This window comes from Manacus candei, unplaced genomic scaffold (assembly GCF_025592945.1).
Source record: "Manacus candei isolate 608988 ecotype Guabito, Panama unplaced genomic scaffold, ASM2559294v1 h1tg000027l, whole genome shotgun sequence".
NCBI lineage: Eukaryota > Metazoa > Chordata > Aves > Passeriformes > Pipridae > Manacus > Manacus candei.
Genome location: NW_026138075.1, coordinates 1,860,807 through 1,883,714, shown reverse-complemented (window position 1 = coordinate 1,883,714; position 22,908 = coordinate 1,860,807). Strand labels below are relative to the sequence as shown.

At 36.5% G+C, this 22,908-nt stretch overlaps 1 protein-coding gene across 1 annotated transcript in view; it reads right to left on the bottom strand.

Annotated features, from left to right (window-relative positions):
• Positions 1-22,908, bottom strand: part of KCNN2 (potassium calcium-activated channel subfamily N member 2) — a 75,690-nt gene that overhangs the window by 41,997 nt on the left and 10,785 nt on the right. The window contains exon 3 of the mRNA XM_051789379.1: positions 11,603-12,021. Within this exon, the coding sequence (XP_051645339.1) occupies positions 11,603-12,021 (419 nt within the window). The remainder of the gene's footprint in view (positions 1-11,602; positions 12,022-22,908) is intronic.

Sequence of the window (22,908 nt, the reverse complement as noted above, 5' to 3'; positions counted from 1 at the left end):
CTCCCGTATTTATTAAAAGGATCATAGACTTTAAAGATAATAATTAGGCATTGGTTAAAGTCTTATGAAAAATAATACTTCCATATCACAGAACTGTTAACTCCTTGACAATTTACCCAGTTATCCAATCAGTATCCATTCCAGAACATGGATTTCCATGGCACAAACTAACTAGTTTATAGAGCATGAGATCACCAAGTTACAGTTCAATCATACAGGTTTTGATAGCTGAGTCCCAAACTTTTCAAGATTTTTAGTCACATCTCTGCTTAACTGTTTGCTCTGCTGTACAAAGATAGAAGTACATTACTTTGAAACTGTGTCCCTTATGTCTTAGTCTGCCTCTGATCCTATAATGGAACACACAGCCAAAGATACAAGGGTGAAATAAAATCACAGTTCAGCTACTGTGCTCAAGTAGCAAGATGCAAATGTTTAACCATGTTCCAGAATGGCTATGCATAACCGAGCAGTGCCTTGGGTAATACTCACTAAATTTTGCTTAAACTAAAAGGAACTACTACCCCTCTCCTTGAGAGGTATGGTCTGTAGCTCATCATTCCCAATGATGAAAGGTATAAAGCCCTAAAAAAACTCCCAAACCAACCAACCAACCAACCGAAACCAAACAACAAAAAACCAGAACTACAAAACAAACAAACAAACAAACAAAAACAAAACAAACCCCGCCCAACAACAAAATAGAAGGCCAGTCAGGCTGGCTGGTCTGACTGGGGCCGGGGAGGACCTTCCAACCTTCAGTACCTCAGCAGCATGGCAAGAGGTGGCAATGCAGCAGTACAAAGGGAGCTGCAGAGGCCAGACCTTCACTGCCAGCTCACTCCTGCATGGTCAGCAAAGTCTCTTTGGTTTCTTAATGGGATGGTGAATGTCCTAATATTTGTTCTAGTAATTCACTAAATTTCAGTTTAGCTTTTGGGTGGTTTACTTACTAGTAAGTAATATCTGTTTTGCACTTTCAAGCTGCACACACCCTGCTTGTAGAGTTCCTTTTGAAGATGCCTGAATTATCTGCCCCAAAAGAGGGACTACAGCATTACAGATAAGGAAATTGAAGCACAAATGTAGGAAGTGAAAACACTTGAATTGCAGAGATGGGTCTGGAAAAGAGAGACTTTAATATCCCAATCTTATATACAATCCCAATCTTTGAAAGATTAAATTCATTTATTCAGTCTTACACACAACTCTCAATTCCTAGGTTTTTAAAACCTTTCTGCTTTGATGCCAAGGTTGCCTAAAACTCAAAATATTTTTAATGCAGCCAGTCTAATGAGACAAAACAAATACTGTGGAACTACATTTGTATCTACTCAGGTTTATAATTATTAAGAATATTCTTTAGCATTATTATGGCCTGCTTTATTACACTATTGTAACAAAATAAGCATTGGTGAAAAATACATCATTGCATTCCTAAGACAAGGGACAGACAGTCTTGCAGTTCTGGCATACACACAATATTAATTCCATTCACTTTATATTAAGTGAATAATTTGTTCACACTTCCAGGTAATCAAGTTTATCATAGAACACTACATTAACATTAATATTAATAAAAATCTTCTGTTCTACAGCTACAGATTTTATAACTCTGCCATTTCTTGTTTATGTATCACAATATGTTTTATTGCTTCAAAGACAGCATACACTGTTTTTTACTGCTATTTTTCACCTTTTAAGTAGTCTTTTGCAAGTCAAAGTTATCAGTATTTAGTGAATTAATGGATTGAATAAAACTTTTGAAAACAAACAACCCTTCCCCTCAAAAAAACAGCTATGTTATTCACAGTTATTGGCAGATATTCTTCTCTCTCTTTTTCTTTTCTCTTACACAGAAGTGCACTCAGATAGACATTCTGAGGTGATGATAACATTGATTTTCATGCACATTCATGACAGTAAGAGTGCTGCAGATTTTTTTCTATCATGCACCCCTATTTCCCACTATTGCAAAACCTGTTTCCGAGCTCTATACAATTACTGACACTTAATTACTGATACTTAAATTTGTACCCAAAGCTCATCCCAACAACTTGTCATGATTTGCATGATTACACAGACAGGACCCAGTCATTTTAGCCCCATCACTGAAGGTCTTTAAGCTAATGCAAGCCCACGGGCTTCCACAGATTCTGCACCAGGTTTCAAACCAGGCTATAGCCCCAGGCCACTGCCACCCTCTATTACTGTGTGTGTTCTTATTTAGGTAGCTGCTACTCTGGAACATTTGCGGTACTTTTTACCTTCATTGCACCTTCCCAGTGATTAGGGATTGGTCTCTTTTGCTGTCAAGCCTGGCAATAGAAGATGCACTTAAGCCACGTGTCACAAACACCCTACAGGAAAGCACAGTACAGAGACCTCTGTTTAGTGCCAGGCCTTTCCAGCTTAGCCTGATGTACGACTGCAGCGCAGTGCTGTGCACACACCTAACAGCAGCACAAGGCCATTGATCCTACTAGGTAGTGGACTTTAAGGCACCACCACCAAACTAACATGAACATATCTTCCTCTCTGCAAGTGAGACCTGACAGGCTCTCACCTCAAACTGCTCCACATGGGCAGTGAGTAGGCAGGGGAAACAAGCCAGCTAGCAGGGCGTGATTCCTGCCTGGGCAGTGTTCTCAGCACGAGCTGTCAGCACGGTCAGCATTGATCAAAACTGAACAGTTCCTCTTGAACTGCTCTAGGCATTCATCTTCATTTGAATGCCACCAACTTTCAGAAGTGTTTAGCTCCTTTTTTTCCTCAATAGAAAGTATTACATTCATTAGTACTGCAATATCATATATGTAAGTGCTATTCTTTGATAGCACTGTGCTAAGCAGCGTGCAAACACAGTTCAAAGACAACCCCCAACACAGGAGCTTGCAACTTAAATAATCCAAGATGCTTGTCCAATTCACATTGCACTGATAGCTTGAGTTTTCCATTAATATACTTCAATTCAGTGAACCACTCTTGCAGAAACCCATAGGAATTCTGCCCATGGATTTCATTTACCACAGAACAAGGCTTAAAAAGAAATACTGGATATCAATCAGTTTTAGAGAAAAGCAACTGCAAGTAGATTCACGTTCTGTTTTCTAATTGAGGAATGTTCTTGATTGATCAGCCTATAAGCTCTGAACTAGTATAAAACATGGTTTTCAGAAACACAAATGTAGGTGATAATACACACCAACACTTGCACAGTTAAAATATGAAGAAAGTGATGCATCATGACCCTAACTCCAAAATCATTCTTAGTGAGCACTGCACAACTGAGAACAGTGAGATCCCAGGAACACAGACGCACCCCACTGATAGTGAGGAGGAAAAAGGAGAACAAACACCTTTTAAAACCCTAATGCATTTTTTCTGATTCAGCTGCCCAAATACAAATGTCTAAAACACACTACAAATGTTTGAATGAAGGGTATCCCACTGGGGGAAATTGAGCAAATGGCTCTGGGAGGCTGAGTTGCCAGCTGGGGTTTAACCAGGACCATCAGTATAAATAAAATGAAAAGGAGTCTGGATTTCAGTCCAGAAATATCACTGAAGTTTTTCCAAAATACTAATATCAGGATATGAGAATTCCTGGGGTTTTGTGCCAAAACAGGGAAGAGCCTTGTCACTTGCAATGAATTTAGAAGGCAAAACGTACTTCCTTCTACCACTCTGACACTCCTCCTTTGACTAACAATCTTTTTTTAATATACAAAAGCACTTAAAAAAGAAATACAAATACTAAGGGTGAGTTTCTTGGAACTGAAAAAAAAAGTGATAGACACAACCTTTGGCCTGACTCTTCAGAGACAGTTGCATGTGACAAGCATGCCCCTCTCACAGACTACTGCAGGGGGTATCATGTCAAGGTAAGACTCCCTAATCCTTGCCATACACATCACTCCGGTTTGGTAGTGCTTATTTCCTGCAGCACTAATTTCTTACACTCAGCAAGACAGATCAAGTCATGCAGGCAGAACTGTGCCCTTTTCTACTACCACTAAGAGAAAGAAGATGCCATTTCTCACCTCAAGATATCCTCATTAATGCCAAAGAAGGGATATATCCTCAATAATACCAAAGAAGGGATATATCCTCAATAATGCCCTAGTGATGGGACATTCTCCCTCACTGGTCACTGGTCTGCAGCATGATAAAAAGTTAGAGCTCTCTGTAACTGCTGTTAAACTTTGTCACAGATTTAAATATCAAATGGTTCCGTAAGGATTATGGTTTTTTGTACATAGTTGAATTGTACTGAAGGTGACACTGTTTGGGATCATATGAACAAGTAGTTCCTATATAAGGCTTTTCAGCTCTGCATAAAAAACAGTACAAATTACCAGATAAAAACTAAAATAACCTATAAATATGTAAAGCTCTATAGTTAGTAAAGATCTGCTGTACTTCCCATATATGTGTTAACTATATGCAAAAGTTGTAAGCATGGGTTGGCCACTAGTGTGATGTCTCTGCAATATTTATTACCAATTTGCTGCAAATCACCTACTTTCTCAAGAACAGCTGTAGTAAAAACTAAAGCTGATTTTGAACCCTTCAAGAAAGAGTTTCGAACTCTTCAAGAAAAAAAACTACCCAAGCAAAAAAACCCAAAACCTGAATGTTTGAGACAACAAGTTAAGCAGGTAAGGATCACAGAAAAGGAAAATAAAGAACATATAAAATATTGAAAAGCACCTACTTATATTTCCCTCCATAAAACCTCTAATTCCCCTAAACTGTGCCATTCCTCAACACTATCTATATACTGTTATTGACCTTATAGTTTTGAATTTCTAGCATAGAATTGTAAATTCCCAATAAAAGCAATTCTTCAATAATTAAGGTCAGAGTTCAGTCAGCACATTGGCTGTTTATTAGCACTGAAGTGACAACCATGGACTGAACTTCTCACTGTGCCCTGCTCATCAGATCAAGAAGCAAAAGAAAATCAATAGTAAAGCTTAAATCCACATTTCAGGGCGCATTTTTCAAACACATTAAACTATTGGAGCAACAAATTATATTTTGAGTGACAAGAAATTGTTTTTTGCTTCAATATGACCTTTTTTCTAAGGACTGCTTTTGAAGTATTATGGGAAATAGCTCTGACTCATTTTGAAGTAAAATATTCTGAATAGTTTAAAGTGCTGATTAAAATTAGGGAATAAAACTATCTACCACATTTAAAAATACAAGGATCCGAGGATGTAACTTTGGATCCAGTAAAGAAATAATGATAAAAAAACCTCCATAAATTGCTTTCCTATCTGAAGGAATGTGGAATGTGTACAATCATTCTTACTGACCAGAACAAAGATTCTTCCCTGAATTATGTTTTATAGATTGAAGATTAATAAAAAAAGAAATAATTTTGTCTTTAATAACAGGTAAGTACTCCTCTGTAACTATTTTCATTCTCTTCTGACTTTTCTATTTACAGAAATAGTTCTTACTTTGTTCACCATTCTTGGAACTCTACATGAGCTTTTCCACTTCATTCTGCTCTACAACCATTGTACATATAAATCCTTTGTAAAAAAAAGATGGAATTTAACCTAAAAAAAGTTTTCCTAGTCTAGTTAGATGACCCTGAAAAACAGATATAAAATCTTTTTTTTCAGTAAGCAAGGAGATTTTTTTCACTTGTTTTTTAACTTTTTTTCTTTTGCACTATTTTCCTCAGAGTTAGGTCTGCTATTTTTGGACTAGAGACCCACCAATCTACCTTGATACATTTTTGTGAAAGAATGACTATATCCACTGACATTGCACAAGCTATTGCTACTTTCCATATCAATAAGGTTAATTTTAATAACCCAAACAAACCTGAAGAGTACATGCTTACTTATACTCCCAAAATTATTTTGCTGAGAATACACAAACAGCATTACTCCAAAGGAAAGTAAAACATAAATTTAAAAGAACAGCCATCAAACTCTACATGCATTAGAATAGGTGCTTGTGGTTCCTCCCTTAAATGTACATAAACTGTTCTGTCTTGAAGCAGCAGCAGAACTTCTGTGACAGACTCCCTTGTTGCCTTCATTGTTGGAAAAAACAATAGATTTGATGTATATTGATAACAATTGCAACAAAAATGCAGTTTTTGTTACATCTGGTTTTAGTTATTAATTGCTTTGAGACTTAAATATAAAACAGTAACCTAACATTTACAGTTAATCTACACTCAGTTTGCAAAACCAGGAATGAAAACTTGTAGGCAGAGAACCATTCATTCATGGCACAGGTGCAAGTCAGGATGATGATGGGTCATCATTGCTCACTGTTGTTTTGAATATTTAACAGCTAACTTTTGCCACCACTGGAGAAACCCGACTGCAAGTAGCACATTTAGTTTTAGAGAGCCTAGAGCCAAGTGAAGGTAAAGAACCATGATAAACAGCCAGCACTGTCCACACACAAACACTATTTGATCTGTTGACAGTCATGAGACTGAAAAAAAATAAAAATAATATGTCATTGTTTCTGACCTTCTGAGGCTAAAAATAGGTTTAAAATTAAATATCCAGGCTTGGGTTGTTTTTATTTGGTGGTGGTGGGGGTTTTGTTTGTTTGTTTATTTTGTTTTTTGTTTTCAATGAAGAAAAAGAATCTTCATAATTGCACTGCAGAGAATGCTAAAAGCAATTTCCACAGGAGTGTGGCCTTGAGAGTATGTGTGCAGTGTACAATGTCAGATAAGGTCCTCAAGACAAGCAAAGAACTGAAATAAATATTGAGAGAAAATTAGATAGCTAAGAAACATTTTTTCCTGAATGAATTACAACTGAAAGTGTCAGTGTATCCACTTGCTTGTATCAAATGAGTTCTTACCATTTGCCTCCCAGTTGTCACGTGTGACCTGCTTACTGGAAACTTTGTGATGGCATCATATTTCCAACAAATAAGATAGATATTTATTTGTAGAAAAGGAGGATGAGCAAAAAGCAGAAAAGGATTTCACCTTCACACACTGATGGATTTTTTTTCTGTGTGTTTTTTTTTGTTTGTTTGAGTTTGTTTTTGTTAAAACAAGGAAAGAATACACAGCATAACCTGACAGAAGAAAGAAATGCTGACTAAACAAACCACTCAATCTGAATCGACTTCACTGCCAGAAGTTAGAGAGAGGTGCAAATAGAACCAAAGATGGTGCCAAAAACGTGCTCTCTGCAGAAGAAGAAAATCCAGTTCTGTTTTCAGCTCTGCTGCTGCAAATCCACAGTAACTCTGGGCATGTGATATGAGCTGCCTGGATGTACAACAGTGTAACGTGGGCACATGTAGTTCATACTGCCTTGATACATGGGCACATTATTGCCATGCATACAGAAAACAAGGTTCTTTCTTCCTTCACACAGGAAAAATAACAGATCAACGTGAGCAACTACCTTCCACCTAGAAAAGCAGTACACTTCTCACAGCAGAGACAGTTCTACAGAAGAGTGAAGCAAATTTGTCAGCTTTTTCAATGACATAATGCTATACATATTAACTTTCTTTTTCTTAAGAAATCAAACTTTTCTGTTTCTACTGCTATAAACAACTGATGACCACGCACAGAGCTATTTTCAGCAACAAGATCTGTGTGGGAGACTGCTAAAAGTAAGTTGCTTGCAGGGCTTATAATTCATATATGAAAGTAACATAGTCAAAAATCTATTGAGTTAGATCTAACAAAAAATTTAGATTTTCATTATGAAGCCCTTATATGACAGACAACAATATATGGATGCTGGCAATAAGAAGGTAGATATTAAAACCTATGAAATGTAATCTTCCCCTCAAAACAGACATAAAAATTTGAGCAATAAACCAGTAAGAGCTTCTGGCACTGTGTATCCAACATTTCATGCTTTCCCTACCTTTTCTTTAGAGATTTCCTCAGCTAGATCACTCTGCAGCCCTAGCAACCCACTTATACTCAGTTGGCTGTCCACCACCATTATCTGTACCACATTCTGCCCTCATGGATGACCTTATACTGAAGTTCTGGAAAATACCTTGCTCACCAACCCAAACTGTCACTTGCTATAATTAGCATTCTGGGAGCTAACAATACAGACATTAAGGCACTGAGAAAGACACATGCCCTGTCTTAGTTCAGTGTATATCAAGTGATCAGTCAGATGACCATTAAAGCAGTGAAGTCTTTTTTCAGGCAGTCGACTTGCCTGGCTCAACCCATGACCTGTCTCTATAGGGTTGTCTTCAGAGAGATGGATAATGATGCTCTTTCATGTTACCTTCCTCACTATGAAAATCAGTGCTTCCAAATTTCCCTTCCTATTCCCAGGACAGCCCGCAATAAGAAAAGCCTGACTTTCAATAGAAGAGCAATCTCAAAATCAGGCTGTCATTTAGCAGCAACAGCTTTTGCTGAGCACACACAACTTCACAGTAAAGGGCACTGCCTACTTCAATTTCCCTCCTCACTGAGAACATGGAATAGAATGAGAATCTTTCCTATTCAATTGTCACATTTCAATTTTCTATTGAAATTAAAAAATTCCAATACTTTAACCTATTAAATATTATCACCATCATCCTGTTCCAATTTGGATGGTCAGCTAAATGATTTAATACACCAAAGAAATGCTAAAATCACAAGGGTAAACTTTTATGTAAAGCTTCTATACAATAGAAAGTTGGTAAGCTTGGTGATAGAGTGATGCAGAGAAACATTTAACACCATCAGATTTCATTAATGTAAATCATCCCTCATCAAACCAAATTCCTAATTTCTGTTAAATGTATCAAAATTCATTATGTTTTCCTATATATTCTCAAGTGGAACAGTAAATACTCCTTTCAATGATAACATTTATTTTCAGGATAATTTTATGTGCATAAAATAGTCTATTGCAAAAAAAAAAACCCAAAAACCTCTACTTAAAGCTAAGAAAAAGATCAACTTAAGAGCAGTTGAAAAAAAATGTACTTTATTTTTGTAAACTAAACTTTTAACTACTGAGCAAATCAAAGCCACTAAGATCTTGGGAGACATCTTCTAAGGACTATGATCTCTACACAGCACAGAAAGGATTGAGTGGCCATATTTGTCCTTTCTCATGATAAATGGCTATTGTATCTGTCCCCAGCTAGGCAAAAAAGGGATGTTTAGTTTCAATTGGCAGAGTGTTAAGAGCATTCCAATGTGTCAGGGTTTCGGGTTTTCCTCTGAAAGCTTTTTTTTTAAAAGGTACTTCTCTATGGGCCATGGATTTAGCTGTTTCTGATGGACTAACAATTAACTGGTATCCACAGCCAGTATCATTCATTTGGTAAACGCAAACATTTTTCCCTCAGAGGAAAAATATGAGTCAAAACATGCAAAATTGGCTGTGCAGCTAGCATGAATGACATAAGTATCTAATTCCCAAGGCGAAAATACATCGCATTTTGTGTTTTTGAAACATAAAATTAATCATTTTTTTTAAATGTGAAGGAAAATAACCTTGGACTGGACTCCACTCACAGAAGGTAATTATGCTAGGGACATACTAATCTGATGCTCACATCTATATTTAACTTGCTTTCAGTTGTTTTTTTGTTTCAGTTTTAGAGGAGTCTGTAGCTATCCAGCCTACCATCCAAACCATTACAGTCACTTCAAGAACAGCAACTGCAAAGTAAAATGTGGAAAATCCATTACTAGTTTAGCAGAGAGTTGAAGAAAATTCAGCTTTTTGCAACCCCGAGTTCAGTTTATCTGACCAAATAAATAACCTTCTTCCCAGGATCACAGTGATGCAGAATTGTGTCACTTTCCAAATACGAATAAACACACAAAATCAAAACTTTATGAGAGTGTTGCCTTCACTCTCCCTGACTGGAAAATGGGTGAGGTGGTTTTTGTTTCTTTTATTTTTAGTATTACTTATATACTACACCTTCTTGTCCAGCCATCCTTATATAAGAGAAATAAATATGTTTTACAAATGTGTATCAAACAGAAGTTGTTATTTTTCAGTAATTTTCCCTGTGAGAGGCACAAGTTTTATAAGCTTATTTTGAATGCACATGTATTAAAAAGTTAATAACACAACAATTATTTAATGCTGAATAATAAAAACTATCACCACCAGTTACATGTATAAGTGTGATAGCAATGGATGCTTAAGTTATTCAAAATCACTTAAGAAGTGACAGTCTGGGAAATGCCGGAGCAGACACTCGGGAATTCCTGAGCAGTAATTCTATTAAAAAAACCTGGCAGGAACAGAAGCAAAGAATATGAGACAAAGAGGAGATACTTTGCAGAAGTCAATTACATCTGAAATAAGAACGTGCTTATTAAAACACAGTTACTATAGATTGAGTCAAAATCTAGGGTGCTCCTCTGCTGCACCATGGGGAATGTTTTGAAATTATGTTATTCTTAACATGGGGTTTTCAGAATACTCTTAAATTATTAGATTTGCTGTAATATGATGTAAAGACATTGACATAAAGCATCTACTGTAACAAACTACACTCCACAATTCTGGCAATTTTAACAATAAAACTACAACAACATGATTTCTACACTCGGTTTATAAGATCAGATATTTTTCTTTTTAACAAGTTGAGAAGTAATGCAAGAAGTAATTTACAAAAGTAACAAAAGCAGAACAGTTGGTGTGCAATTTAACTGCTCATTTAAATCAGCTTGCTGTCACAAGTAACTCCCCTAAACTGCTTCTAAAATGGGCAGACACGGAAAGGAACAGGAAAAATAAAACAGACAACAACCAGCAGCAGAAATGCTTTAAATATGTTGATGATCTTCCAGCTTCAGTAAGGAAAATCCATTCCAGGATCCAGGACCTGTCCCAGGCATTAAATCTTCCATAGAGAATCATCCTAATTGTCTTAAGAGTTAACTGATCTCATATTCCTAAGCAATTCTATGCAATCAGAAGCTCATTTCTTTTTTTGTTAAAGCTGTGTTTGAGAAACTCAATTTCAAGGTGTCAACACTGATAGCCATTTATTCTGCACCTACACTGAAGTCTCTGGAAAGGGGAGGTTGGAAAACTAGATGAAATGAACAGAAGTCTGACTCTCAAAAGCACTTTTTCTGATTTTCAGAGGAGGAAAGAAAGAGTTATATTACTGCAAGTGTTCTGCCTGTTCTCCTTTACTGATCTTGCCAACCTCTCAAAAGTATTTTGCAAGTTTTTTTTAACAGCACAATAAAACTCAAATTACAACCCCCGTGTTTTATCCTCACTAGATTTATATTACAAACAAAATAAATGAAAATTGGTATCAATGCAAAATATCAACAACTACTCTTAAATACATTTTATGATATCTCTCCACTGTTTTAAGTTATATCAAAACACTGAAATCAAATTGTAATTCTACAGTAAACAGTGGGTCACAAACCTCTCTGCAGAAGGCCTTCAGACTAAAAGGCAAACCACTCCTGACAATCTCTGTCACAGAATACAAACCACCCACCACTCAAAATACGAAGGACTAGAGAGCCCCATTCTAATAAATATTTAGGTCCCAAGAATTCAAAACTTAAGAGACAAAACAATAGGGAAAAACAGAAATACAGACAGAAAGAACTAAACAAACAAAACAACCTTACCTTTCACAAGCTCGGACAGTCCATGCAGCAATTATCCATAATGAGATACTAAAAACCAACAGTACAGTTCCTGGACATATTGTCATTAGAGTCTTCATAACAAAACGGGTATTGAAGTTTATCTTATTTAATGCTCCAATGCTTCTAGATGAGGCATCAGTGAAAAGTTTGCTATGCAAAAGCATAACTCTGGCAATAAGATATAGTCTTAAGAACATTGGTATAGATAAAATAATATCCACATCAGCTGTTGTTGTGGATGGAGCGTAAGAAAAGGCGAGCCGGGCTGTCCATGTGAACGTATAATTCCCAGGTATGGGATGTATAGCACACACCAGTATTTCCAAGCAGATAAAGAAAATACGCTCATAAGTCATGGCTATTCTCCAGTCATCTGCTCCATTGTCCACCATGAACAACTGAAATAATAAAATATAAGGTTGACTTTAGTACATCATTAACAAAAGTTGTTATAATTCCATTTTAAAACACCATAGTTTTCAGAGCTGCCAATGACCACTAAAAAAGAAAAAAGTACGCCATTTCAGAAAATGACATTACTACATCACTATGAAGAGAAAGATAACTCTGGTTAAGACAAAAAGAATTTTTTTCAAGACCTATTTTTAAGACTGCATGTGATGCTAAATTTTCATATATTATTTACTAAGAATTCTTCATATTTTGTTTAATTGTAATTTTTGATAAAATAAAATTCTGGACTAAGCCTTGTTCATTCAGAATCAATTGTTTACTCTAAGTTCATAAAACTGAGACTTATTTAAGTGTTTTCAGAATGGATATCTAAAATACAAATTAAAAATACTTTCAAAGATACAATGTTAAGCCTGCACAACAGCATATCCACATTTCAGCCAAGGTGATATTACAGCTTTTATAGAACCATCCAAGCTGTCTTCAAGGCACCAATAGTGAATCATGTAAAGTGTAAAACTATGTCAGAAAGTGCACAAATACTCAAAATGATATCTCATGGTGAAAATATGAAAAGCAATGTCCAGCAAATATCAGAGTAGCCCAGGCAGCTGGGTGATGTCCACCATTAGCTGAAAATTAAATGCACATGTTGGTTGTTGCACAGTCAAGGCCTTCACCTTGCCATCCATGAATAAAGGTTCTAAACATTTCACACTGTTTAGTAAATTATGTTCCTGATGATTTACTAAATAAATAGTTAATCAAACAACACCTGTCACTAATAGAGTGTTGAGATATGCAAGAACTTGCAAATAGGTAACTTTTTAGGAAGGAATATAACCCATATGTAAAAAGAAGATACAATCTCAATGACAGAAAAAGACTTTCTCATCAACTACAGTTAGAATCTAAACAAGGCTGTTCAGCAAATAGTTAATAGGAAATAAAAATACTTTTGCAGGATTTTTAAAATTAGATTATTTAAAAATGATGGGTGAGAAGGTAAAGAACACAATGTACTCCCTAATGGAAGAAAAGTACTTTCAGCATGCTAAACACTATATACGCAGCGGAAAAGACACTCATCTGCACTGCTCTCTGCCCCTTTCCATCTTTCAGGAATTTAAAAATACAAGTCTGATTTCTCTGTATGTCTTTTTTAGCGATCAAAAACACACTCTACATCCTCCTCACTATACATTTAGTTTGTTTTTCATAAAATTGCTCTACTGAAATTGTTTAGAGTAGTGATAACCTTAAATTAACTTTATCATAGTGGAACTGATACCAAAAGAAATAAAGAAGTTAACCATAGTAAGGAGTACAACAAACCAAAATAAATGTATGTCTTTGTGGACTTGTTTTTTATGTTCTTTCCCTCCATCTTACTACAGTCAGTGTCAGTGACAAGATTTTGGTACTGGGGGTGGTTGCAGGTTGGGTGTCAGCAAAAAGAGGTCAGGGGCTGCTCTGCAACGTACCCATTGCAGGACATAGCTGAGTTCACCATTGAAGCTTGTGGTGCTTCTGTGAAAGCATATTTAAGAAAGGGCAAAATGCTGCCCAGGCAGTGAGGAGTGAGAGCAAAAAGTGTGAGAAACAATGCTGGAAATGCCAAGGTCAGAGAAGAAAGGGAGGAGGCGCTCCAGGCAGCCTGCAGGCTTTGGAGGTGACCATGATGAAGGAGGTATTTCCCTGAAGCCCATGGAGAGGACCACTCCAGAGCAAGGTGGATATTTCCCAAAGGAACTATCACCTCACCTGCAGAGAGCCCACACTGCAGAAGATTCTCCTTACAAGAACTGATGCCCATGGAGGATTCATGCTGGGGCAGATTTACCCTGAAGGGCTGCAGACCATGGAGAGGACCCACACTGGACCACACAAAAAGCATGAGGAGAAAGGAGTGGCAAGGAGAAACTGTCATGGACAGATTCCCATTCCCCATAACCCCTGTACTCATGCAGGGGAAGATAAAGGAGTTGGGAATGAAGATGTTCATCTTGGAGAGAGTGGGGCAGGGCAGCGTGGTTTAGTTTTTGCCATTATTTCTCACCATCTTACTCTACTTTTAAATGTCAATAAATTAATTTCCCCCAAGTTGCGACTGTTTTTCCAGTGCCAGTAATTGGTAAGGGATCTCCCCATTTTTATTTCAATTCACAAACTTTTTCATCTTATTTTCTCTCCTTGTCCTGTTGAGAAGGGAGAGCAAAAGAGTGGCTGGGTGGGGGTCTAGCCAAGGTCAAGCCACCACACTTAAGATACAATTCCTACTTTCACTGCAATATTATTGAAGACAAAGACACTCTGTGTTGAATTAAGCTAAAGAAACACATTCAATGTATACAACATAAGCACATATACTTTCTTTCACCTCTGGTCTCTCCGCAAACTTCGCATACTAGATAGATGAATTGACACTGGAAGGCCGATTTATGTATGTATGTTTGTCTGTCTTACCAAAACACTGCTGATTTACACTTAGCAAATGCACTATTTGGTATTAAGGGCCAAACTTTCAAAGTACTATAAGGCTCCAGTGCATTTGATTCTTGTAATTAGCCCATAAATTCTGTCAGTCAGATCACAGAAGTGCTACATCAGTTACAAAGAGATCAAAGTATTTAGAACACCCAGAATACAGATTGACTGAAACCAGCTTGACTGAAAAAGAGAGAGAATATCAAATGTCTCAAATGCTGTGTGGGTTTCCAGAGAAAAGAATAAATTAACAACAGATTTAAATATTTCAATTCTAAGATACATATCAAATACATGTCAAACTGGCAGAGTTAAAAAGTTTTAAAATCTGGTGAAAAAGGTGATGGTCTTTTCTCCTCCCTTTTTACTTACCATCTTCACAGATTTAAAAAAAGAATTCTATATGCAGAAAGTCAATTCAAGAAAAATGATACCTTCAGTACTGGTTCAGTTTAAAAGATGAGAATAGAAGAATGTTGAGTTAAACACAGGCATTAAAATTTGATCTTACAATTTTCACAGAAGAAAATGTTATTTTATGACTCAGTTTTTTAAAAACTTTGAGATGTCATTATGGAATATATACTTGATAACATATTCACCTGTCAGGAGAAGGAAACCCAACATGCTACACAGAAAGAAGTTTCTCTGCAGTGCTCAGTGGAAGAGGTTATGCTTACAGACACAGAAGATCTTTATCAACCTCCCTTGACCTTAGCTGAGCCAATTTCTTCTAAGGAAAATAGTATTTTAAAGTGATAATATCTTCAGCTGTCATATAATGAGATTTAGGAGGTGAAAACATGAAAGGCAGAAAATACCAGAAATTACAAAGGACCACAGATCCAGTACAAAAATTTCTATTCCATGAAAATATTAATATTTCAAAATCACATTTATGAGGTAGATTTCCTTACAATTCTTTGCATCTAAGTTCAAACTATGATGGATATCAAACACTCTAGAACATGTATGGGCCTCTAACACACACTCTGAATAACAATTAAGTTCAGACATAAGAAAATGACACAGAAATTAGTACAGGATTTCACGTCCATTTTATATACTTTCAATTATGCAATCTTCTAAACGCAAGTTTCCCTTTTAATTTGGAAGATACAGAGGTATTTGTGTGCGGCTGTGTCCTTGGCTAGGTACTTCTAGTTTGGAAAGTGAGGAACATAAATGAATGGAAATGAGAAAGGACAGCTGAACAGCACAATTTAAAGGTTATTTACACACAGTCTTAGATGCTTTCAGTTAATCCTGTTATAATAACCATGCATTAATTTCAAGATACTACTCCCCATTTGAATTGAGTACGATGTTAGCAATAAAAAGAGAACATAATAAAAGAGTGAGACAACTTTTCCTATACATTTGAGTCCTGCACAGAGAAGGACAAACTCCAGTCAAGGTTAAAGATGTTATGCCAATTTATAGCTTTCAAATTTCGTGTAATTTTTCAGTGTTAAAATCTAATTCAAGTACTTCATCAGTGTACTGCAAGGTTCTTCAAATACAGAACTCTCATATCCCTTTACTTAGTCTGCACTCTGTATGAAAAATTCTAGTTATTTTCACTTGGAATTATGTAATGTATGCATGTAATGTATGCATGTAATCTATGTATGCATATATGCATGTAATGTATGCATATTTTATGTAATCTTTAACTTCAAATAAACTTGATATTTGTAATCCCACACATTAAAAGCATAAAATAAATATAATATCATAGATATTTATATGGTATGTGTACCTTTCATGTAATACCATAGAAAAAAAAGAGAAACATATTCAAAGTATACAGATTGAACTCAATGATAAATTAGATCAGACTCCATGAAGGACAGAAACAAAAGGAGAGAAGTTAATTTTCTAAATCATTAGTAAATAAAAACTTTCATAGCATGCTACCACAGGTTGTTAATGAATGCAAAGAACAAGGAAGCTTATCTTCCTGTTTTAAAAAAGCCTTTATAGGTAAAACAATAAGTTTGAAAACTGTAGCGCTACCCTGGTCTAATACTGTGGGGATACATTAGTACAGAAGTAAAAAGGAAGCAACAAAGTGATAAAGCAGCATCAGCTGTAGTCCTGGAAGCATTCCTTGGAGAAATGGAACCAACGTTACTTACAAGCAAATTGTTGCAATTGTTTAATTTAAGAATCAAAATTTAAAATTGTCAAATACTGGAGTCACTTAAACCTTATAAAAGAACTGATGGGACTACAATTTAGAGTAGCAAAATATACCCTCTGGGGCTGCTGACTTACCCAAACTTTTGAGAAGTCATTTTTCTATAGTTTGGAGTGCCCAAAATACCATTTACACAACTAAAAGAAAGCCATTATGGTACTCAAGGAGGAAGAAGATATTGCTTTTGTCTCCCTACTCCAAATAGCCAAGTCATTGTCCCAAAACTCCCCATTAAGTAAAAATTATTTAAGACCCTATGATGATGGGAGATTGGTATCTCAGGCCTTTAGCACAGTTGCCTCTAACTAGAGGATGAAAATTACTTTCTTACATCATCAGAAGGCACATAATCCAATAGTCTGCAAAATTACCTAAAGGCCTGTGCTTGACCTTGGAGAGCCTGCAGGAATTCCTGGCAGCTCCTGTACTCCTCATCCTGAATACAATGCCACAGATCACAGATGTTAGTGGGTTTAATACATATGTAAAGTCATGAGGCATCAAATGTCCTCTACATACAAAACCCAGAAGGCAAACAATATCTTTTTTGACAAAACTACATGAGGGATTAGCTACCTTGTATTTGCCAGAATGTTTCTCACACCTAGAGTTGAAGTCAAACTTTCTAGTAGGTCACTAGAAATTGATCAACAAGAACTTGTGGATATACCTATCTATTGAATGAAATATGCTTAATTCATTCAAATGAGGAAGCTAGACTGCTCTACTACTTCTACAGGTACACTAGCATAAAAACACATATACCCCTGCTGACTATAAACATGCCAATTTAAACAGCAGATTGAAAAAGTCTTGTAGTTTCAATACAAAAATTATTATTTGCATAGTATATTTATTTAAATTTGCATCTCTTTGCAAAATCAGTTTTTCAGAATTATTAATATTTTGCTATAAACACTGTGTACATCAATGCATGTAAAGGAAACTTCATGTTAATGTGTTATGGTGGCTAAAAAGGCTCAAAACACTTGTCTCAAATACTGCATTTAAACAATGCCATCTCAGGAAGGGATATGTAAAAGAGGCTCAGAGCATTTATAGTCTTTGTGAACTGTATTTTCAGAAGTGCATTACCAAAACCTTCACATTAAAATACATCTGAACTACACATCTTGGTTACTCTGACAAGTCACACATAACCTTAACCATTTCGAAAAACAGATATGTGTTAAACAATGCTCTTAACAGATTTGTCTGTCTCTGTCCCTCAGAAAATTATAAAAAAATGGAGACCTTTTAGAAAGAAAAGAATTTATGATCAAATAAACTAACAAAGGGTTAAAATCTGCATGAGCCCACACAGTTAAATTCTGCCTACCCATATTTCCCTTCTAGTTTAAACCACATACTGACAGTACTTTTTTCTATAGCTTTTTCTCTCTAAAGGTATTCAGAAGCATCCCTCAATATTCTTAAACGGCACTGGCCAGATTTTCAGCTCTACTCTTCATCTCAAACAACTACACGCTTTGATCTTACACCCCTGACAAATGTCAAAAGACCATTACAGCACTCAGCAATTGCTGGGACGTATGTAATTTCATTTCATACAGGTCTGTCCATGTATATATATGTGCTCCAGGGACATAAAGAAGGTGAGATGCTCCTGAAAATGCCATTAACTTTCTATGCCAGTAATAGTACTAAGAACTGAAATCCAAGGACTAGAAAGGGGGAAAAAGAAAAAGACATTCCAACATATCAGGATTTGTTTTCAAATGCTATGGAGAAGAAGAACCTCCTGAGATAATTATGGATTGAACTAGGTGAGATAATTATGGATTGAACTAGGAAATCATCACAAGCTTATATTAAAAAAAAAATCAAAGTAATTAGATAATGAGCTCACTATTACTAACAGAGTTGATTGTAAACAAAATTAATATAAAACCTTTTTTTTCACTTTCATTATTAAAAAAGTATTTCACAGGATGATCTCCTAGTACAATTCAGTTTGGACTCCTGCTTGAATAACCACAGCTGAGCTTCCTCAGATCAGTAATCAACAGAGAGATATTTAGTTACAGGAATTTTTATTAACCTTTAAACAGATCGGAGCTCCATAAATAAAAGTCCACCACTCGTGGTTACTATATTCATTTGAGATATTCAGCAGAATAACCAGTAAGCAACTCAGTTAAACTGACTGGATCATGAGTTTCTACTCAGTCAATTTCTATGAAAGATATTTCTTAATTTTTAAAATACTCTTAATTTAACAGCTATTTCATTACACCAGATCCTACCCACTCCAGTTGCTTAAAATACAATGAGAATAAGCTCCTTAAGTTACCACACATAGAAGGCTTCCATCCAGCATCAGCAGTTCCCAAACGTTTTGTGCCTGGGGTTGACAGTCAAAAATGTTCTCCAGTCAGATACAGAAGCAACACGACTTAATAAAGCTCTGAATGTAACTTAAGTGCAAGAAGAATAACAGAGAAGGAACAAAAAACTGGTGGGAGTGGCGATACACCTGAAGGCTGTGCTGCCATTCTGCAGGACCTTGATAGGCTGGAGAGCTGGGTGGAGAGAAACCTAATGAAGTTCAATAAAGGCAAGTGTAGGGTCCTGTACCCACGGAGAAATAACCCCAAGTACCAGTACAGGTTTGGGGCTGACCAACTGGAGGATATGGGAATCTTGGTGGATGACAAGGTGACCAAGAGGCGGCAGTGTGGCCTTGCAGCCAGAAGGGCCAATGGGATCTTGGGGTGCTTCGGGAACAGTGTGGCCAGCAGGTTGAGGGAGGTGACCCTCCTTTTCTGCTCAGCCCTAGTGAGGCCACATCTGAACACTGTGTTCCATTCTGGTCTTCACAGTTCAAGAAATACAAGGAGCTATTGAAGAGGGTCCAGCAGAGACCACAGAGATGATGAGGGGTCTGGTGCATCTCCCTTATGAGGAGAGACTGTGGGAGCTGGGCCTGTTTAGTCTGGAGAAGAGAGGGGATCTCACCAATACATGCCTCAGAGGTGGATGTTGAGAGGATGGTGCCAGAGTCTTTTCAGTGGTGCCTAGTGACGGGATAAGGAGTAATAGCCATAAACTAAAGCACAGCAAGCTCCACCTCAACATGAGGAAGAATTACTTTACATTGGGGGTGGTAGAGCACCGGAACAAGCTGCCTAGGAGTCTCCCTCTCTGGAGACATTCCATGTTCCTGTGTCACATGCTCTAGGTGACCCTGCCTTGGCAGGGGAATCTCCAGAGGTGTCTTCCAAACCTAACTATTCTGTGACTCTCTGATTCTGTGATTTAAGATAATTCTCCTGCATAAACATACAAACTGGGAAAATGGGACCAGTTCACTAAAATAGCATTCATCTTTTTCATACTATTTATTATTCTGTCATTTAAAAAGCAGAGTAGAAATAACAAAGAAAATAAAAAGAATATATATGTTACTACGTAACAGATATAGTTACTAAAGAATACACTGAGTGATCCAGAGCAACTCACTAGACCACTTCTTACAATTGACCATGGGATGGAAAAGATACCTAGTTTTCAATATCAGCTTTCCCTATTTCCCCCCGCCCCCCTTTCTCTCCCCACACACCCCTGCAAGAACCTAAGGACTGAGCAAGGTTATTGGGATGTAGCCAGCCCTCAGGAAACATTTCAGCATGTAACCTAACCACACCACAACTTGTCAGAGAGTTCAGCTTCCACCAGCTGCCAACCCACACTACCCTCTGCTTCTGCTGGCCTGCTCTGGCTCACTTTCCCTGCTAAAAGAGTGCACCAGAACATTAACTATTTATTACACCTAAAAGGGAAGGTTGCAAAGAAATAGTAAATGCATTCCTTAGGTCCACTTTCACAGATATAAACAAATGACCACACTGAAAAAACAACCATGCTAATACAATAATCTCTAACAACAACAGCAAAAAACTCTTCAAAAATTTCTTCTAGTCTTTTAGGTCTGCTTCAACTACTACACTGAACGTGGTAGCATGAGGATGAAAACACTGATTTCAAAATAAGGGATGATTTTAGTTTTGCACTGAAGCAGCAGTTCCAAAACTTCATATATAAAGAATATAGCACATCTGCCTATAAAATAACTGCTATTTTGCAGAACTAATGTTTAGAATGTATTTACTAAGAAACACAGTGGTCTGTGTTATGTTTTTCTCCATTACAAGTACCTCAGAAATAAAGTAATTCTCATACTATATTCTTGCAGAAACAAAATTCACTGGGGAGAACCATCTACATTCCAATATATTTATACTATTAATTTTAAATAATTATTTTACAATTTTTCCTTTAGGATTTGTTTTTCTTCATTTAGTACTAAAAATAATTTGTTCTACAGATCACTGCACAAAGAAACACCATCTCCCAAAACAGTTGCCATCTGCCACTGCGAGAAACCTCTCACTCTCTTCAGGGATGCTCGGTTTCATTACTCCTAAGAACACTGGAACCAGTTAAAAAGAAGGATGTATTTTCTGAAGAATTGGCAATATTTTTGCAAGGGAAACAGAAGTTAAAGGAAGAAACATTGGATGAGAGGCTAGATAAGATGAGTTAGTTCATTCATTCTGCCAAAGGAGTACAACAGTACTAAGCCTAAGCTTCAAACTAAGGAACCTGTTTTTAAGGAATGACTGGTACCAAAACATCACATACACAAGAATCTCAGTTTCTCCTTTAGTGTATACTTGTGACATAAATACTTCAAGTATACTTCAGGAGTACTTCAGTAAGTTTGATTTTTTTTTTTAAATTGATTACATTTTTATTTGAATGACAATCGGTGAGTACACACCAGCATCACAGGAATTATAAAATCCCTGTAAAATGTTCTTACTGTGTCAGAAACAGTTTAACCAGGAACTTCATTTAAGTGTATGTTCATAACAATACATAAATACAAAAATCTAAATATTTGTTGTCCTAGAGCATGACCACTTAAATAAGGGAAAGTATATTGTGCAGAAGGAAAAGTGGAATGGAGTTAGAAGTACTCGTGTATTTAAAAATCCTGATAAACATAGTCATGCACTAATGCCAAGTGTTCTGAGGCATTCAATCTTATTCAACGTAAATGATTCTACGATTCCTGCAAGAAATGCCGCCGTAATTCATCCTTGCAAGTAAAATTGTGAGGGGGCAGCAACAAAGCAGCCATGGATGTAATACCTTTTATTAATGAAGGCCTAAAGTGGGCTTCTGGCTAAACCATACAGCAGATAAAAACTGCTTCAAAGATTAAGTTAAAGTATCTTTATAAAGGGCAGCTTTCAACATCAGGTTAATAAACATAGGCATGAGTATATTTACAGGTGTTTACCTGTATTTCTTTATGGGTTAAATATGGTTTTACTTGATCACTACTAATTATGACTACAGCTGCTTCCTCAGGAAAATAAAAAATCTTAGCATATGTCTTAGCACACAAAGTTCTTTTTGCTGCCCATTAATTATTTGAATATTACAGTTTCATCAAATCTGTTGAGTTTACAGCAGCTATCAGGTAAAAGATGCTCCATCCTCAAAGCTATTGGGTTTTTTAAGATGTCTGAAAACTAGATACATGAAACAAGTTTGCACTGATTGCTGCCAACCCCCTTATCATCCACAATTTAAACATAAAATTGCTATTCAAAATGTTTTAGAAAGCTTTAGTTTTACAACCCTCATGCTTAGTAGGACAGACCACAGCAGCAAAAATTCTGATGTCCAGCAGTTAACACAGGATGCTATCGGCCACAACATACATAGACAAGTCACTGGTGAAACACAAGAATTATTAATTTTGGATGAGATGACATCTCTGATCAAAGGCTTGATATAAAAGAATCTTTTTTATTTTCCTTCCAAGTGCCAAATGATAAGGGAAAAGAATGGTCTGCTAGCTGACAATTTAGCAACTGCTAAATTGCTCCATTGCATCCCATTCTGTTGTGGGAGGTAGACAAATGCCTACTCATATATGGCTGCACATAAAGATTGAGAACCAAACATTTTCCTATCTGACAACCAAATCTGAAAGTCAGACTAGCCATGGGTAGTCTTCTATCAATATCTTTTTTACATATTTTGCCATTAAACTGTCTTGAAACTATATTGAAACTGAACTGGCAATACATCAGATCCAGCACTTGTCCTATCTTAACGCATAAAGATCTAGTTATTCTAAACT